General features: G+C 46.0%; 2 protein-coding genes across 3 annotated transcripts; one reads left to right on the plus strand and one right to left on the minus strand.

Annotated features, from left to right (window-relative positions):
- Window positions 1-1,226: 1,226 nt before the first annotated feature.
- On the plus strand, window positions 1,227-8,943 carry igfbp2a (insulin-like growth factor binding protein 2a). 2 transcript variants are annotated; one of them, XM_055059199.1, is made up of 4 exons: window positions 1,227-1,695; window positions 6,761-6,918; window positions 7,733-7,873; window positions 8,368-8,943. In XM_055059199.1, the coding sequence occupies exons 1-4, from the start codon at window positions 1,290-1,292 to the stop codon at window positions 8,518-8,520; spliced, it is 858 nt and encodes a 285-aa protein (XP_054915174.1). In that variant the 5' UTR covers window positions 1,227-1,289; the 3' UTR covers window positions 8,521-8,943. The 2 variants fall into 2 exon arrangements, with proteins under 2 accessions (XP_054915174.1, XP_054915173.1); XM_055059198.1 differs by having other exon boundaries at window positions 1,229-1,695; window positions 6,761-6,942.
- A 579-nt stretch (window positions 8,944-9,522) lies between these two features.
- Window positions 9,523-16,163, minus strand: igfbp5a (insulin-like growth factor binding protein 5a). Its single transcript, XM_055059200.1, has 4 exons — window positions 14,139-16,163; window positions 11,478-11,641; window positions 11,204-11,314; window positions 9,523-11,102 (listed from the first exon to the last, which is right to left on the minus strand). The coding sequence occupies exons 1-4, from the start codon at window positions 14,461-14,463 to the stop codon at window positions 10,965-10,967; spliced, it is 738 nt and encodes a 245-aa protein (XP_054915175.1). The 5' UTR covers window positions 14,464-16,163; the 3' UTR covers window positions 9,523-10,964.
- Window positions 16,164-17,145: the final 982 nt, after the last annotated feature.

Here is a 17,145-nt window from a genome sequence, read left to right on the forward strand (position 1 = left end):
AGAGTTTGTGTTTGTCCAACAATTCCACCGGGAGGGATTGAAGTAAATGACCTTGGTGGGAATCACTCTGCACACACTGGCGGACCCCGCGGCCTCTTAGGTCTAATTAGCCGGTGATCAAATCCTCGCTCTTCTAAAACAGCAGGCCTTCTCTCCTGCGTCTTTTCCATCCACGGTTTCACAAAATGACACATGAGGTTCCGTGAGCAAACAGCCTTCTCGGCATCCTCCTGACTCGCACCTTTCTCCCTCCCCGAGCCCCGAAGGTGAGCTGCAGGCGTGAGCGGGGCCAAATAACGTGAAGTCAGGGTGCAGCCACGACACAAAATAATCAGCATTTGTACCTGCGGTGTTAGGTTTCACATACCAGAGCTATTCCTGGGTCCCATGGATAAACACCTATTAGTGTGCAGCACTGGACGGGGTTAACAGGGGCTGTGTGCAAAACGGTGTCGGAAAATTCATATCTTTCACCAAATTAAATGTCACTAGATACTTACTGTTATGTTTAATACTTTTGTTGTTTTTTTTTTTTTACAATTATTTTTACTCTAGTCCAGCTATTCATGGTGCAAAAATAGGAAGTGAAAAACTTCTTTACAAATAAAAATCTGAAATGTGCGGCGTGTTCATCTGTAGGGGCCACAGCTAACAAATGACCAGAGGGGGCCAACACGGTAGCGGTAGCATCATTTCACCCACAAATCTGCGGCAAACAGAACTTTGGAAAGTCATAGTTACAGTTTCGCCGAAGCGAAGTGTGGAAGTGGCAGCATCATGCTGTGGAAGCTGCTAAGATTGATGGACATGCAAAAGACTTGATGACGGGAACGCCAAAGCCGAAGTGCTGCAAGTCAGGCGACGGAATGGTCTAGTCAAAGCCAAGATCTTGAGGAGCAGGAACCGTTGACTCGGAGCAGATGAAGAATCTGCCCATCAGTTTCCTTCGAACTGTAGAACTGGACGCCATTTTCCAGATGAAATCCCCTCACTGCAGTTCAAGTTCAAATAGTTTGCTCTAGTGGGAGAAATTTGATTTATTTTAAATAACTATAATAAACAAAATCTACCCCCCTCCTTTCTCCTCCCCCCACCATTTTATCCACCATCCCATCTATAAAGAGACGCGTTCCCTCTAATAACAGATCCCAAATCTGGGAACTTGTAGGACCCAGCAGCCTTTCCCTCCCATTCACGGCTTCACCTGTTCACATTTTCTCGCCTCCTTTTTTTTTTTTTTTTTTTTTTCCTCCAGTCGGGATTGTCTCCTGATCAGGCCCCCGGACGCCATGACCCCGGTCCGCACGCCTCCGACTCTGCCGCCGTGGCTCGCCGGCTGCAGCCTGCTGCTGCTGCTCCTCTCCGCGCCCTCCGCCGGCGCCTCCCTGTCCGAGATGGTGTTCCGCTGCCCGGGCTGCACCGCGGAGCGCCAGGCGCTCTGCCCGCAGCTCGCCGAGCCGTGCGCGGAGATGGTGCGCGAGCCGGGCTGCGGGTGCTGCCCCGCGTGCGCCCGCCGGGAGGGCGAGGCGTGCGGCGTCTACGCCCCGAGGTGCTCGGCCGGTCTGCGCTGCTACCCGACGCCCGACTCGGAGCTTCCCCTGGAGCAGCTGGTGCAGGGCCAGGGCCAGTGTCGGCGCAAAGTGGACGCGGAGACGGCCACTTACAGCCCGGAGCAGCGGGAGCGCAGCAGCAGCGGTCAGTCAGTTCACTGCAAAAAAAGAAAAAAAAAAAGCTCGATCGATTTTTAATGACACTGTCTAGACTGCAGCCTATTGGACGTCATGCACCGTCCAATAAGGTCAGTGACCTCTCTTAGGCATATAACATTGTTTTAGGACTAAAACGATGAGTTAAGAAGTGTTTTTGGAGAACTTCTATTTATCGTCATGCATTTAGTTTGTGGAACCATGTCACAGATGTGTGTTGAGTTCACTTCAGCCAGTTCATCTCAGCTGCTCTCCAAAACAGCTGGATCTCCAGCCTTTCCCCTCCCAACAACAGAGAACAAGTTGCCTGCTAAAGAAAGAAAGAAAGAAAAAAAAGAAACTCTCTGAAGTTGTACTTGGATCGAAACAGAAAACATTGAAATATTGACGTTTCCACAGGGGAGAACAGGGAGGGGACAGCAACAGGAATGCTAGAAGGCTTGCAAAGCCGGACCTTAAAGCTTTGGCCGGACGAAGCTGCTGGCCTGAACCCGAAAAGCAGTTTTCGACCGCAGGGCGAAGCTAAAGTGTGATGCTTTCGCATTTTTTTTTTGTGCGACAGAGAAACAAAATGTACTCCGACGCACCAAAATTAAAAAAAAAAATTCTTATATGGAATCTCACATTTTTGAGAAATGGGTGCAGAAAAATATGCCAATTCACAGATTTTTTTTTTTTTGGGGGGTGGGGTCTGATATATTTGAAGAAAGTGCAGCTTAAATAGCTAGCCGCTACGCCACTTGATTGGCCGATCCAAGAGCGGCGTTTCATTTTCTCGCTGCTAATTGGCTGAGAGAAGGACGACCATCCAATTCTCAGTGACTATCAAACAGAGGAAAGTAGACAGAAGGTCTCCTTCTACCACCCTGCCAACCAATCAAAACACAGAAACAGTCACTGTACTCTCAGTTGTACAAATGCCATAAAAGCAACAGAAAACTATAGTTGGTCATTTTCCCCTCTAGTGACCCCCAAACAGGAACCAACGTTTGCATCGTTGTGATACGACGTTTGCAGACGACAGTCGCATTTATTGAGGGGAAAAAGCTCCCGAAACTTAATAACCGGTTCTGCCGTTTGCAGGGAACAACTGCCATCGAGCCTGTGCAATAATAAGTAATGAGTCTCTGGAGGAGCGTTACTGAATCGCTTCCTGGCAGAAATGTTTTATCCAGCCACACTGGGGGATTTTTTTTCTGTTTAAAAATGTTAAAATTTTATCGTCATCCAAGTGCAGAGCACTATCTAGAAAGTAAAGAACTTTGTGCTTCAAGCTGAAGCAACAAAACAATTGATCTTTTTTTTCACATAACAGGGTTTCTGCATCGACTTTCTTCGTTTTGCGTCGATCCGAAGTTCTTGGCTGTGAATATTCTAGGAAAGGACGACGAGCTTACAAAAGCTCCGATTCATTCGATTAAAAGTAGCTTATTTTTCTCTTAAAGAGCTTAATAGTCAACTGTACAACAGGGACTCGTCTGATCTTTTGTCCTGTTATACAGAAAATCTGACACTTTAAAGGGACCAGACACTACTTGCCTAAGTAGTGCGGCGGGTTTAGTCAGATTTTTGTGGATTTAGCGTCGACTTTGCTCGATAAAGCTGCTGATTCGTATGCATATATGCTATAAATTAGAGATTACAGTTTAAAAGCCAGTTCTCATGCAGAGGTTCTGAGGTTTATATTTCTTTACCTCTTTGAATATTTCCTGTTTTGCCAAAATGGAGTATCTTACATTTAAGGTGAGGAAATCGATGTTTTCTTTTACGGTTCTGATACCTCAATTTGCACCAACAGATGACTAAACCCATTTGGGTAAAAGTGTGTTCTAATGCCTGGTATTCATTTTTATCCTCAAACGTCCTTCTTCACAAAGAAAGACATGTTTCACACAGGCTTTTCGTCTTTATGCAAAAGACTGTTTGATATTAGGCTCCCAAGGAAACCCACATCCGAGTGGGTTAGCTTTATCAGATCCAAGTGCTGTTTTGACTAGAACTTTACCGAGACTTCAGGAGAGATCAAATCAACTTAAAAAGGCTGAACCCTAACCCTAACCCTAACCCTACTCCACGGTCTTGATTAGATGAGTCGTAAAAACGGCTGGCAGCTCAGCGTGGCTGATGTCGACTGCTGATTGATCCTAAAAACAGCCCTCTGTCAGAGTTCATTTTCACCCCGCTGCGATTGGAGTCCATTTGAGTCGGCGATAATGAGAAAGAAAAACATGACGTTTTGCTGTTATGGTGAGAGTTGCCATGGAGAAGGAAAGCCGGAGGAAACAAAAGGGAGCTAAAAACAACCTGCGCCCTCGGCGGCTGGAGTCATTCATTGAGAAGTGGCATTCCTGTGTACCTGCGGGGTGTCCAGGCGGATCTGGCGGTGCCTGAAATAGCAGCGGGATAATCCCCCCAAAAATCCTGTCTAAAAACGGGTATTTGCACCGTCGTCCCCCTGAGGCGTCCACTCCGGTCACCTCCATGCCAGGAATCTCCACAATAACCTCCCCACCGTCCATTTTGCTCAGCGGTTCCTGACAACTTTACCAATGTGAGAATAGATTCAAAGACACTGACGATGATGATTCAGTTGATAGGTGAGCTGATGTGTCCTGTAGATTCTTACTTTAAGCAATCAATCAATCAAGTTTGCTGGATTTAGAGCTGGAACTCATGATCATTTGTTCAGTGTTGCCTCATGTTGCAGAAATGCCATGTAGAATTTTAATCAATATGTGTGAATAATTCTGACTTTCGGGCTGTGTCCTGTTTTGACACGTGACTAAAATATTTTTCCTCCGTGTCTGAAATTCGTTTCGGCTTCAAATCTAAAGCAACTTTTTGACATTTCGGTGATCGTAGAGTTAAAAGTCTGCATTTCGTCACTTGTAGCGCTTATCGACTTTTCAGTGCAAACAAGTAGGTTACAAAATTATAAAACTGCATCCATAAAAAAACAGATGCTAAGACGACTACTTGACTCTGGCCAAGTCAGTTGGTGGATGGATGGAAACCAGCAAACATTAGAGAATCATCTAACTCCTGTTTTTAAGCACCTCTGAGGCGTTAAACGGGTCACGTGTCGTTGCAAGGCAAGGCAGCATCGATTTGTTGTGGTTTCGAACTTTTTACAAGGCCTATTGGCAGTTATTTCAAGAGTCAGAGTTCTAATATGTTTACCTCCGAGGCGTTTTGGCCCAAAGAAGTCGTCTAAAAGCAGGCTTTGGCACGCATCCCCGCAGCTGCTTCCAAGACTGGGCAGAGCTACCTCTGCAGGCACCGCTAGATGAACTCTGGGGCAATTGTGTAGGACATAAATTAGCATGGGATCTGCAGCGGGCTCAAACACGCCGAAACACGAACCGCCATCCACTTTGACTCTCGGCTGCAAAGGAGAGGAGATCAAATCTTGGAGAATATTTCAACATTTTCGTCGAGGACGAGCTGCGTTTGTTCCTTTCTAGCTGAAAATGGGAAACAGTCAGACGGAGCAAATCTACGCAGGATAATTCATCTTCAAATCAATGAATTTCTTGTACAGCCACTGCAGGTTCTACAATTTATGATCTATGAAAACTGTGAACAAAAGAAACCTGCTTTTATTCTCATCTTGTGCTCATAAGCTGGATGAATTGTGACATATGATCATATAAAAAAAAAAAAGTCCCATCATTGCAGTCATAAAAAGTGCCAGATACCAGTATGAAGGTACACAACGGTTTTTAGGCAGTTTTGATTGACCAGAATCCGGACAATCGGACGGTGTCACCTCTGGCCTGTGTGCCACCTGGGAATTCGACACGGATCAGATACAGAAAGGAAGTCTCTCTAGGCCTTTGTGTGAGGATTAAGTCAAGCAGTAGACCGGACAGTAGGCCTGCTGCTCTGTTGACTCTGCTGATCCTCAGCCCACTGCTGTGAAGCAGCTTGTTCTGCAGAGGCCTCGCACCCCCTGAAAGTGGGGTGCTGACCCTCTGTGTCCGTAGAATCGCCCGGGACGGTTGCGAGTCGTTGCTCGGCACCAAGCGTTGGCGGGAGCGCGTCTGGAAAGTGCGCACTTGACTAATCGTCTCGGGTTTCCGGCGAAAAGACAGGCCGAAGGTCGAGCGCTTTGTGACTCTTGAGGATTACGTAAGCCAGCAAAACAAAACGGCGCCCCAGCTTGAGGGTGCTCTGTGTTTATCTGCTGGAGTCGCGGATCGAAGCACATGTGCAAGTCAAGACACACTTGGTTTCAATTGACCTTTGCCCCCGCTTTCCTTTGTTTTGCAAGACGTCTTCAAAAAGGTCCTGGAGAGAGCGCCGTGGAGCGTCACGGAGAGAACTCAAGTCCAACAACTCCAGATCAATTCGATGGCGAAAGGCGCCAGCGCCTTGTTATTGCTTAGTTTTCAATTTCCTTTTTTTTCCCCCCATTCCCTCTCAGATGTTTCGCGATCCTAATCCCAAACCGGACGTCACATTAACCTCTTGCAGGGCTCTTAGATTGGCTCCTCAGTCTACCGTTTCTGCTAAAACACACACTTGTTTTCACTCACTTTCCTCTAGTCGGCATGTTGGAACTTGACCTACATAACTCCGAACTATCCACTGCATGGCCGGGCGTTTGACCTCCTCTGCTGTCCTGGCTTTCCTCCCGCCTTTCGTTCGTGTGCCCAGGAAAACCCCGCATAGGCGAAAATGCGTGCTCTCCTGCAGAGATTCAGCAAAAACAAGCGGTGTTCTGGCACATTTATTTGCTTTCTGAAATATTATTCCTCGCAGCTACAGTGAGCCAAAATGGGCTATGTGAAGAATTTGTGTCAACTGGGATTTTTCGGGGTTTTTTTTCCCCATCTCTGCAAAATCAGCTGGTTTCCTCTTCCGCTCCTTTTTTCTGTGAATGCCAAAGTCTGCTTGGTTGTCAGAGGCAACGAACTGGGTCTGACCTGACGACCTCTAACTTTCAGATTGTCCCAGTGCCGCCGCTCGTTTCCCCTCCAAACATACCTTAATGTTCATCAGTAAAACCCAGTGGAATTCGTCTTCTAATGCTCTGATGTGTCGGATCAAAGGTGAGGCGCTGGAGCCGCAGCCCGACCCGGACGCCAGCGAGATCCCGGCCGTCCGAAAGCCCGGCAGAGACGCCGCCTGGCTGGGACCCAAGGAGAGCGCTGTGCGCCAGCACCGGCAGGAAATGAAGACGAAAATGAAGACCAACAAGGTGGAAGAGGTGAGACCTACTCGTCCGAAACAGGTGAGTGTCTGCTGAGGAGGACGACTCTGGGATGAGCCGCGTTTACCTTTCTGTCCGCAACGTAGAAAAATGATTGTTTCCAAGTGTTTCTGCTCTTGAACATTTCCTTTTGCTCAAGTTTTGCTGTCAATAACACTTCTTGTTTGTAGGAAATCTGTTAATGTCCCCCTAAACAGCGGAGACAATTTATGAATCGTATTGCGTTGGCGCCAATTCGCCGACGTTTCGTACGAATGGCTTCCTTTTCAGGTAGGCTGTCTGCAGCCTACCTGCTCTGCAATCAACTCTTTAAATCTTCCGCCCAGCTATGTTCTATTTTTCAACCGACACAAAGTCGTTCAGAGGCCAGATCTCGAACAGAACACGTCTTGGCAGGGCAGTGGGAGGTAAACCAGAGGCCGTTGGCGAGATTTGATACAATTTCTGGCAAGAATTGAGACTAATTTGCGCAAACCAGGAAGCCATTTAGCAATATTGTGTGTTTAATATGGGATTTTATAGTCAACAGTGTTCAGATTGCTTGGCAAACCTGAGCTGGTGTTGATGTGTCCTGGATTTATTTTAATGAGGTTTTATATTTTAATAAAAAAAAAAACCCAACTTGTTGTTATTATTATGATGATGTAAAAGTAAACCAGAACACACCTCAGAGGTTAGGGCTGCCTGAACATTTTGTTCTGAACGTTTCAAGCCTTTCACCGACGCAGGAAGCCGGCGGCGCCAGCGAAACCCGCACGCCTCTGTTTGGGCTTGAAACTCTTGTTTTGTTCTGTTCTTGTTTGCTCTCAAGACTCAGTGTCAGCAGGAGCTCGACCAGGTCCTGGAGAGGATATCCAAGATGCCCTTCAGAGATAACCGAGGTCCTCTGGAGGACCTCTATGCACTGCACATCCCCAACTGTGACAAGAGGGGGCAGTATAACCCTAAACAGGTGACTAATGTTTTGGGTTGTGCCTATTAGAAATAAGAAATAACCTACGTGGATGGGGTTCCCCATTGAAAGAGAAACCAGAAATAAAAACAAGATAATAAATAAAAAATGATCAAACATTCGGGTTTCTTCAGTCAAAGTGTTTTGGCGAATCTCGCCGTGGTTTCGGGGTCTTTTCCGAAGGGAATCCTTCCAAAACTGCAATTTTCTTTGGCGATATTGCAAGAATATTGTCAGCAATAATAAGATGAAGTTCCATGTGATTGGGGCAAAAAAAGAAAAAAAAATTGATGGACAGCTAGATGTTTTCCTGTTCCAGCAGCCGTTATGTCTCACTAAATCCACCCACCACTTAATGAGGCGGGTGGAGCACCCCTTGGATTGCGCTGCAGGTGACGGGGTGACCTTGTTACTAATTTTGTTACCTAGCAACTTTGCTCATTAAATGACTAACAATAATTTTAAAAAAAACTGAATAAATCATTCTGTTTCAGTGCAAGATGTCGCTCCACGGTCAGCGGGGCGAGTGCTGGTGCGTGGACCCCCACACCGGCCAGCGCATTCTGTCAGCCCCGGCCGTGAGGGGCGACCCCAACTGCAGCCAGTACCTGAGCGAGCTGGAGCCGCCCGACGCCACCCAGATCTGACGCGGCCGAGCGTTGAAAATAAGCCAAACTGTCAACCGCTCGGGAGCAACCTGAGGAAGCTATAAGCTACATGTGTGTATTTGTCTGCAGTCCGTCTATCGGTGGTTGCATCTCAAATCTTAGCTTCCTAAAAAAAAAAAAAGGTTTGGATGATGGTCACCAACTTGTCGCGTTCTGTTTGTGTCTTAGAGCCAGTGATTATGCTTTACTAACTGGAACAATGCTCAGAGTGCTTTGTTACTGGTGTTTTGTACTGTTTGAAAGAATGGAGAAGTGTGTGGAATGTTTTTCGGTGTCTTTCCGTGCTCTCGCTTGCAGATTAGGTTTTTGGGTGTGCCTCATTTGTGTTGCACAGTAAGTAGCGAGGATCTGACATGATAAAGTGCTAATGCAAAATAAAGTAGAAACCTGTTGAGTCTGTAATTGTCTGCTGTTGAAGTTGGAAAGAAAATGCTTGGTTTCGGTATGAAATTCTCCACTGCCCCCTATGGGTGAATCTGTAACACCCAGAAAAAAATGACCACGTTTTTTTTTTTTTTTTGGGCTTTTTCAGCAAAAACTGGATACTACCCGCATGGAAAATTACATTTTTGTTGTCACAAAACACTAAACATCTGACTTAACGTTTCGCCACCATAATCCAGTTTCCCACACAACAGGCTTTTCTTTTTTAAGTGAGTACAAGAAGTTTATTAAATAGTGATTTAACTTTAAAAAAAAAAAAAAGGAGTACATCAATTATAGGTGCGTTAAATATTCCATCAGAAATTTCACATTAATTTTTAGTTTCTGTGGCGTTCGTAAAGTCACCGTTTTGCGATTGAATGAGCGCGAGTCGACGGCAAAAGAGAAGAGCCTGATCAGGAAAATTTTTTTTTTTAAATAGGCTGATGTGCTACACGGCTGAAACTACATGAAACATTGCAATTTCAACAATAAAGGAGAACACAATCCTGTCCTTTGTCATTACATATTTAGCAGCACTTGACTGGAAGATCATGAAATTTGTCAGCAAATCCCATCCACACATTAAATGATTCCTTTTTTTTTTTTTTTAATTATTATTACTATTATTCCCTTTTTTTTCCCTTTTTTTTAAATGTTGCTTGGGTCGCCCTCTTTCAACCACACGATGGCTCCGCATGCAAATCCAGATTCAAAGCAGTCTGGGGCGGAAGGCACTTCATTTACGTACAAACTCTGCGACCTCGCTCCCGGCAGGACGAAGGGCCCGGTGAGCCCTGGGAGCGAGTCGCCTGCGGATTTGCATGCGGGGGGGCCTGGCCTGGCGGCGAGGGCCCTCCGAGTGGAAAGACGGGGCCTTTGCATACGATTTGTGTGTGGGCTCCGGTGGGAAATGCACTCTGAAAGGTTGAGCCGCTTCTCGATCCTGACGTCGAGAAGCACACACAAACGCACTCGTGGGGCATCCAAACATTAGTACAGGCATTTAGAAACAGTGACTGCAGCTCCGAGAGCCTGAAATAGAAAGAATTCGAAGTTTAACTGTACAATGAGCTTTTTTATGACTGAGGTTTTGTCCGTTTTGCTTATTTCCCCGAAAAAATAAAAAAAACTTTCCCTGATTGTGGTACAGAAGTTCCCAGAGTGTCAGAAATGATTCATCGAAATTGGTATTAGTGAAGGTTTAGTGGTAATCTAAACATCGTCTCAACTACCTACATTTTACCAGGATTGCTAAAAAATATATATGATAACCTGGGAATCAAACTAGTGACCTGTGGTGCAACAATCAAAGCCTTTTGATTCACTTTGCACGAATGCAGTCCTACAACATAACAGAAAAAGGTGTTTTTATCATATATAGCTGGGCATTAATGTTGAAAATCTCAAATATAACATCAACTCTGTTGAGGTATTTTATTACCTGACCAAGACAGATTGGAAAAAAAAATCTTTGGGTATTAAAATTTTGAAATGAGCCTTGTCTGCTAAACTAAGACCATAAAGAGTTTAAGTCAGATTAAATGTTTAAAAGTGGATTTTGTGACTCTCAAGTATCCATCGTGTTGCACCTGAGAAAAGCTGCTAATCGGAACAAAACTCACTCGTTTTGGCAGATGTCTGCTAGTTTGGTTAGCCGTGCTCCCTTCTCAACGATATCAGGAAAGTCAACTGAGAAGTATTGATAGTTAGCCACATTTCGAATATGTGTTGTCACCTTTTTCATCATTTCCAAAAATATATATAGTTATATGAACTGCAACAGACTTTATAAACGAAAGAAAAACTCTCTCTATGCATTTCTCGCCGATATAGGATATAAGGTTTGCCTCCTCTCTACAACAGACAATGCAGTCCATCACAATCAACAAAAAGTCAAAGTGTTTGTGCCATATTCTCCTGATTGTCAGTCATAAAGTGTGCTAGCTTGTTTGGCAGGTTTTAAGAGGAAGAAGTTGGGCTCTGGAAGCGGTTTGCTCTCAATCGCTGCTGTTGTTGCCGCTGTCAACATCTTTGCACTGCAGTTCTCCGCGGGGAGAGTTGCTACCTGGGATTTTTTTGCCAAAGCGGTCCACGCACCAGCAGACGCCTCGCTTCCGACCGCGAGACGGCTTGCACTGCAAGAGAGAAGAAAAAAAAAGAGAAGGTCCGATTGGGTTGGCTGCACACTTTTTGCGTCACTGAATGAAACTGGGAGCTTTAAGAGATGCATCCAAACCTGCTTGCGCTTGAAGAATCCCTTTTTGTCACAGTTGGGTACGTACAAAGAAACGCTCAGGACCCGAGAGGCGCCATGAATGAGATTATCAAGTTCTCTTTTGCAAGGCCCCTGCATACAAAGAGCGTTTGGAGGTTCAAACCAAACACTACATTTCACATCTTTCATTGTAAGTGGGCTGCTAAGACCAATGTGCACTACCAATTATGCTACCCTGGTTTGTTAGTTCAAGTTTGCAACGGCAGACAGATAATACTTTTGCATCGTCACTCACAAATTCCGGCTCGGCGTTGTCCAGGGCAGACGGCGGGAGCTCTCGGTTGTTGCTTGATCCAGGCCTGGCTAAATACTTCTTACGGTCCTTGGCTAGCCTCATGGCGTGAATCTTCCGACTGCTGATGTGATCTCCATATAGGGGCACCTTGGTTTCCACTGGGTCTGTATCACATCACGGTGATATTGTGTTTGGAAAGAAAGACGCACAAGAGACGGAGAGTCATTCATCAACTTGGAAGCTACGTTTACAATGAAACCCATTGTCACTTTTCAAATATTTCACAGTCTGATACTGAAACAGAAGTTGCTCGAAAGTTCCTGCCGTTGTCGTTTCGTGAACACGATGGGAAATATAATATTTGCTCCAGTCTTACTGACGGTTCATTTACTCAGAATTACTGATATGGACAAAGAAAGATTAAAAGTCCCATCACCAATTGTCCCTCAGAGCTGGAATATTAGTCATTAGCCAGGGCTTCAGAAGACGAGCTGAAGACGGGGAAAAATCAAGAGCCCTGCTAACTGGAGCTACATCTCTACATCAAGACTAAAATTAAAAGCAAAACTCCATACATGGGACCATGAGTGAGGAGAGTATCCATCTCGAAACGTGACAACACAAAGTGATGATTTCACTACAGCAGCTAAATACTTATTCAGCACAGTTAGTGGCGACAAGCCAGCTTCGGATTGAATGTGTTGACATAAGAGAGGACAGAGGCTACATTTATGGCATGTCAGGCTGCCAGTCTGGAGTATATGTAGACCAGGGCTTTTAAAACTTTTATAGCAAGTGACCTAAATTAGACATTTAGTCTCAGACTGGCACCCAGGCCTGTGCAAACATACTATTACCCCTGTCATGTGGCAAACCACCAGAAGCAACCACAACCCATTTTTGGGTCCCGCACCCCCCCCCCGAGAAACCTTTGCATACGTTGACCCTTTCATCTCTCTTGCAAAATGTTGGGGTGTCGAACACAGACCTCAGCACTCGCCCCGTTCCCTTATTGTCCCCACCCTCTATTCAGGCGACCGCAGCTCCTTTGCTGACCACAGACGGAGTGGATGTGGCTTTCTGTCCCTGAGACTTTTTCAAACGGACACATCATTTGATTTACAGGCCTGGACATCAGCATCGGCTGCGAATCGTGACCCAAGCGCTGGTTGGCCCACTTCCACTGCTGTGTCACGCGCTCGCTTCCGCTTCATTATGGCGACCTCTGATGTCATCGCTAATCTACTGAGCCAACCGAGTGATGAAACAAGGCCACGGCCTCCCTGAATACATGCCTCTTAAAACCTACCAAGCCCCCCCCCGAACCCCCTCCACCAATGACAATGGCCGATGACGTCATTCATCCCGTCGCTGTGATGATTCCCATTTTGTCTTCACTTGGGAAATTGCTGAGGCAGGTCATCAGCCAGTGTTAGTCCAATCAAGTCTTCACTTGCTAATCCTCATGCGGCTTTAATCTGATCTGTCATTCTTCCCTCTCTTTTCGCTGTAAAAGCTGGTTGTTGTTTTTTCAGGGCCATTTTTGGCTCAGCTTTTTTTCATTTGACATCTGGATAATAGGAAGGAACCGATCCAACTAAAAGACGCAACTAAATGTCCATGTCTGAAGCAATAAACGACAGCTGAATTTCAAACACGCTCTCTGGCTCGGTTAGGAATTCTCCTCAAGCGCCTTTAGTTTGAAGAAGCCTCCGTTTGGGTCCGGTTCGGCTTTTCCAGCAACGGTCCTGCACCGCAGGAGCTAAGTGGGAAGCCGGCTTACGGGCAGACAGACGGCGGGTATGTAAACCCACGCTCAGCCCGCGTTCTGCTGAATCACAGCGCAGCCTGACATGAAGAGGGGCGGAGGGACGACATGACGGAGGGAGAGGCCTAACCAAACAGCGGTGAGGGGAAGAGAAGAGGACGGTGCAGGCAAAACGGTCAAAAAGAGTCGGGATTATTAATTTTAAAAAAAAAATCCAATCAAAAATATTACATTTTAGACTTTATGTGACAACTAATTCCTCGCAAACATCCTTATAATTCAGTCAATTGTTGAATATGTCCGGCAGAGAACAATAAGTCAATATGATTTTTCAGGCGTATGAATAAAAACCTGAAAAAAAAAAAGTTGATAGTTTAAAGCTCAATAGAAAATAGAATATTTCAACAAAAATGGTTTAATGTTGGATTTAAAAAATAGCCCCCTTGATTAAAACAGGTGATTTTTATTGACTATAATTTAATACCCACTTTTTTTTACAGTGTAGAACCAGAAACCAAAGTGCAGGAACCCGAACCAAGAAGTTTGAGGTGGGAATGGAAAGAGAAAACTAATAGTAAGACAGGAGGAGACAGGAGGAGACATGAGGAGACATGAGGGGGGGACAAAGAGGGACGGTTGCCAGGCGGGCGAAAGAGGAGAAGATGCTCTGATGGCGGGAGAACAAAACAGTCGAGGTCAGATGTGAGGAAAGGCACAGGTGGCGGACGAGGAAGAGAAAAGATGAAAGAGGGCAGAAGTGAAAAGAAGGGACATGGAAACTCTTTCAGACCAACATCTGCAGCCTGACTGCAGAGAGAGGTCATGAGGTCACATGAACAGAGACTTCTGGGTAATACATATTTGCATGAACATGTTGCAATGGCGCCGCGTACCTTTGGGTGGATGCTGCAGCTTGTGCAGCTTCTCGTTGGCGCACAGCCCGCGCCCGTGCAGGAGCGCGTGCAGCGGCTTCTCCTCGCCGCTCTTCGGCAGGCAGCGGAGCCCGCGCGCGCACGGCCCCGTGTACACGCCGCACGCGCGGCCCTCCTCCAGGGCGCACGTCAGGCAGCAGCCGCAGCCGGGCTCCTTCACCAGCTGGCAGCCGACGGGCACCGGCGGGCACATGGACAGGGCTTTCGGGTCGCACGGCTCGCAGGGCACGAAGGACGCGACGCTCAGCAGAGGCAGCGCCATCAGGAAGAGGAGTCCCAGCAGCATCGTGCAAGCCTCTCCTCTTATGCAGGAAGATGAAATAAAAGCACGCAGAAAAAAAAAAAAAAGCAAAACCGCGGGTTGGTGCAGTGGAGGGAATATCAGCTGCGGCACGCAGGGATTCCTGTGCAAATCCAGATGGAGAGGCGCATCCACAGGTGCATCTGAAACCAGCAGCGAGTCCAAAATCCTCCAAAACTGTCCAGTCCAGCTCAGAGTGATGCTCAGTCCCTCCTGATTCCCTCTGCGGCTCTGCAGGTTGTTCCACCCGCACTGAGAGCAGAATGGAGACTCTGCGGCTTTGCGCTTTTTTTTCTCCTTTTTTTTGTGTGTGTGTATGAAAGAAACTGCCTCCGGCGAAGCCTATAAAGATGGGCTTGTCAAACAACGTTCTGGAGAGGAGGGGAGGAGGGAGGCGCACTTGTCAACTCCGTGCGCGGGCGATGCTGACTCCTCAGAGGGGGCGGGGCCTGCAGTGATGTTCCTGAAGGCTTCTTCCTGCATGGCTGCAGGAATTAGAAACTAAAGGCAGGTTGTCATTGAGTTGAATCTTCTCTTAGTTGAGGTACTAGAAAATAAAAACAACCATTCCGCCGCATGCACATTCTGCAACTTTATTCGGTTGCAGCCAAAAATAACATTAAAGTTTGTTTGCGTCCAACAAACAAGTAATCTACCTAATGCTTAGGGCTACATGCATAGATATATTTTAGGAAATATATGAATAATTCATGTGACCAGAATGTAAACTAAGTTCCTGCAACGAAATAGCCAAGTGAATTAGTTGTTTAGAATTGATTCAGGAAACATGATTAAGGGAAAGATAAATGTTTTCAAAGTTAGCAAAAAAGTAAAAAATCTAACAAATGAACTCCACTGTTGTGCGTGACCAGATTAGGGTTCCCACTGGACGATTCCCTCCCCAAGATGGCCACCTCGACTCCTTCTTTTGTTGGAGCTCAGTCGTCACATATGCAGTTTGGAGTTAGTTTTGATATCGCTCCAACAATATGGACATTTAAACAAGAACAACAACAACAACAAAAAAACCCCAGTCCTTACAGTTTGGTGAAGGTTAACTCAAAGGATCGCAAGAAACAAAAATGTTCAGTGTCTTCCAGAGTTGAGGGAGAGTTCCTGCCCAGGAAACGCTTTATAATTCCCCTCAGATATCATTCGGTTCGCTGTTCTGCCAAACTATTCCTGCTTTAAACATTGAGACATTCCAGCTCCACGATAACAAATGAACTCTCTGAAGACGCGCTCCGAGTTCCAGATCGCGCTCGCAGGCTGCACTCACACCGACCTGCTTTTATGACTTGGTGAGGTCCGGCGAGATAAGTGCTGCGCTCCCATGAGAGGGATCGTAATTCACTTGGTGTTTTGGCAGATACGAGGGCTTCGGATTGATGAGCGTGTTTGCGCTGCGAGCAAACGGTCTCCGCACGGTCCAACTGTTGACCCGGGCCGTCCAGAGCCCGTCCCGAACTCCGCTGCGAAGAATCGCGATGTCATTGTGTTTTGTTTGGGTCGGGTCGCCGTGTGAATCCGAAGTCAAGTGTTTGTGATTTCAATTAGCACTGAAACTGACCTTTCAAAGCCGCCCCGACTGAAGCTTTTATTCCTTTGTCCACTCGAGTTTCGCTTCCTCTTTGAAATTTTGTTGGCAAATTCTCTTCGGCTCACTCGACTCTTGTTTGCCTTCGGTGTTGACCTTTAGGCCGTATCGGGTGTCGAGGGACGTCACAGGCACCGAGGGGGGGAGAAAAGCTCGGTGTTTAACACCCGATCGTTTACGCCACGAGACTCCAGTCGAACAAAACTTCAAAAGACCAAGAACAAGGCGAGGGAAGGCTCAGTCAAAGTCCGAGAAATGCTTTTAAAGAGCCTCCAGAACGGCTGGAGACAAACCGGCCAGGAATTTTAATCTGGAACTCAGTGGGATGTTCTAAATGTTTTAGGCAGGTGTGGAAGGTTTGGGTTTCTGCCGCAGTCGAGCTTCAGATTGAATATGTGCATACATGCTAGCTGCAGGGTTGAAATGTTACCTAATATCCTAATAGCTTCTGAACTCAGCCTGGATTTTAATCCAATGTTACCTGAGCTCAACCTTAGTTCAAGGATGCTTTCTTCTTTTTTGTACTGTAATACCCCATTATAACCAGAGAAGGTGACTCTTTCTTTCTTTCTTTCTTTCTTTCTTTCTTTCTTTCTTTCTTTCTTTCTTTCTTTCTTTCTTTCTTTCTTTCTTTCTTTCTTTCTTTCTTTCTTTCTTTCTTTCTTTCTTTCTTTCTTTCTTTCTTTCTTTCTTTCTTTCTTTCTTTCTTTCTTTCTTTCTTTCCATGCAGTGTAAGACGTGCAGCGAAGGGTTCAGGGGCCTCATGTGTGACATTAAGGGACGCCGAGAAAATACCGGGCTTGTTTTTGCTCAAATCTCTGCTTTAGAAAACAACAACCTGACTTTTACTTCTCGGTTGTTTGAGTTCAGCCTTTGTTAAATATTTTGTTGGTTTTTTTTTTATCCATTCATAGTGCAATATCTCACACGGTGACGTGCAAACAAAGAAGATAAACGCTGCGTATTTGCAGAGTGGGAACAGTTAACCAAATAACTTTGTTGCTTTAACCAAACCAAACTCTGGAATGGTGCAACACCTGGGTCTTAAGGAACAAAGGCCTTGGATTATT

This window comes from Poeciliopsis prolifica, unplaced genomic scaffold (genome assembly GCF_027474105.1).
Source record: "Poeciliopsis prolifica strain line A6 unplaced genomic scaffold, Auburn_PproV2 SCAFFOLD053, whole genome shotgun sequence".
NCBI lineage: Eukaryota > Metazoa > Chordata > Actinopteri > Cyprinodontiformes > Poeciliidae > Poeciliopsis > Poeciliopsis prolifica.